At 56.8% G+C, this 1,677-nt stretch overlaps 1 protein-coding gene across 1 annotated transcript; it reads left to right on the plus strand.

Moving 5' to 3' along the window:
* Positions 1–399: 399 nt before the first annotated feature.
* Positions 400–1,532, plus strand: EIF1AD (eukaryotic translation initiation factor 1A domain containing; the record flags this gene model as incomplete). Its single annotated transcript, XM_027633546.1, has 2 exons — positions 400–535; positions 1,402–1,532. Coding segments are annotated over 2 exons (249 nt in total), but the record flags the coding sequence as incomplete, so codon positions are not given.
* Between the last annotated feature and the right edge of the window lie 145 nt (positions 1,533–1,677).

The raw sequence follows: 1,677 nt of genomic DNA on the forward strand, positions 1-1,677 counted from the left end.
GGGGGGGGAAACGGGGACATTGTGGGGGCACGGGGACTTTGGGGGGACATGGGGACATTGGGGACCTGGAGGGGACATGGGGGCATTGGGGGGGGACATTGGGGGGATTGGGGGACACTGGGGGGGCACGGGGACATTGGGGAGAGACACGGGGACTTTGGGGGGACATTGGGACATTGGGGACCTGGAGGGGACACGGGGACATTGGGGGGACATTGGGACATTGGGGGGGACATGGGGACATTGGGGGGACACTGGGGACACAGTGACACCCTGGGGGGACAGAGGGGACATTGGGGGGCACCTGGGGGGTCCCTGTCTGTGGGGACAGGGGGACACAGCCGGGCAGGGGGTGGGGCAAGGAGGGCGGGGGTGGCCCTGCCCCCCTCGTGACCCCCCTGTGACCCCTCTGTGACCCCCCCCCAGGTGTTGGGGACACCGGGGAACAACCTGCACGAGGTGGAGACGGCGGAGGGGACGCGGTTCCTGGCCAGCATGCCCCCCTGCTTCAGGAAACACATCTGGATCAAGAGAGGTGACACTGTCACTGTCACACTGTCATTGTCACACTGTCATTGTCACACCTTCCTTGTCACTGTCACAGTGTCACTGTCACCCTGTCAGTGCTCCCCAGGTTCAGGAGGCACATCTGGATCAAGAGAGGTGACACTGTCACTGTCATTGTCACATTGTCATTGTTACACTGTCATTGTCACACTGTCATTGTCATACTGCCATTGTCACTGTCACATTGCCATTGTCCCACTGTCACTGTCACCCTGTCAGTGCTCCCCAGGTTCAGGAGGCACATCTGGATCAAGAGAGGTGACACTGTCACTGTCATTGTCACACTGTCATTGTCACACTGTCATTGTCAGTCTGACACTACCATTGCCATTGTCACACTGTCACTGTCACACTGCCACTGTTACACTGTCATTGTCACGCTGTCACTGTTACACTGTCACTGTCACACTGTCACTGTCACACTGTCAGTGTTACACTGTCATTGTCACATTATCACACTGTCATTGTCACACTGTCACTGTTACACTGCCACTGTTACACTGTCATTGTCACACTGTTACTGTCACACTGTCATTGTCACTGTCACACTGTCACTGTCACACTGTCATTCTCACACTGTCACTGTCACATTGTCACTGTCACACTGTTAGTGTCACAGTCATTGTCACACTGTCACTGTCTCTGTCACGCTGTGTCTGTCCCACTGTCACAGTGTCACTGTCACACTGTCATTCTCACACTGTCACTGTCACACTGTCTCTGTCACACTGTTAGTGTCACAGTCATTGTCACACTGTCATTGTCACTGTCACATTGTCTCTGTCCCACTGTCACAGTGCCACTGTTGTTGTCACCGTGCTGTTCCCCCCCCAGGTGATTTCCTGCTCGTGGACCCCATCGAGGAGGGGTCAAAGGTCAAGGCCGAAATCTCGCTGGTGCTGCTCCCCCCCCACGTGCGCTCGCTGCAGCTCCAGGGGCTCTGGTAGGACCCCAAAAACAACCCCCCCACCCCAAAACACCCCCAGGGCTCTGGTAGGACCCCAAAAACAACCCCCACCCCAAAACACCCCAAAAACACCCCCAGGGGCTCTGGTAGGACCCCAAAACCAACCCCCCACCCCAAAACACCCCAGGGCTCTGATAGGACCC

Source organism: Corapipo altera, unplaced genomic scaffold (assembly GCF_003945725.1).
Source record: "Corapipo altera isolate COAL_440 unplaced genomic scaffold, ASM394572v1 59203, whole genome shotgun sequence".
In the NCBI taxonomy this organism is placed as follows: domain Eukaryota; kingdom Metazoa; phylum Chordata; class Aves; order Passeriformes; family Pipridae; genus Corapipo; species Corapipo altera.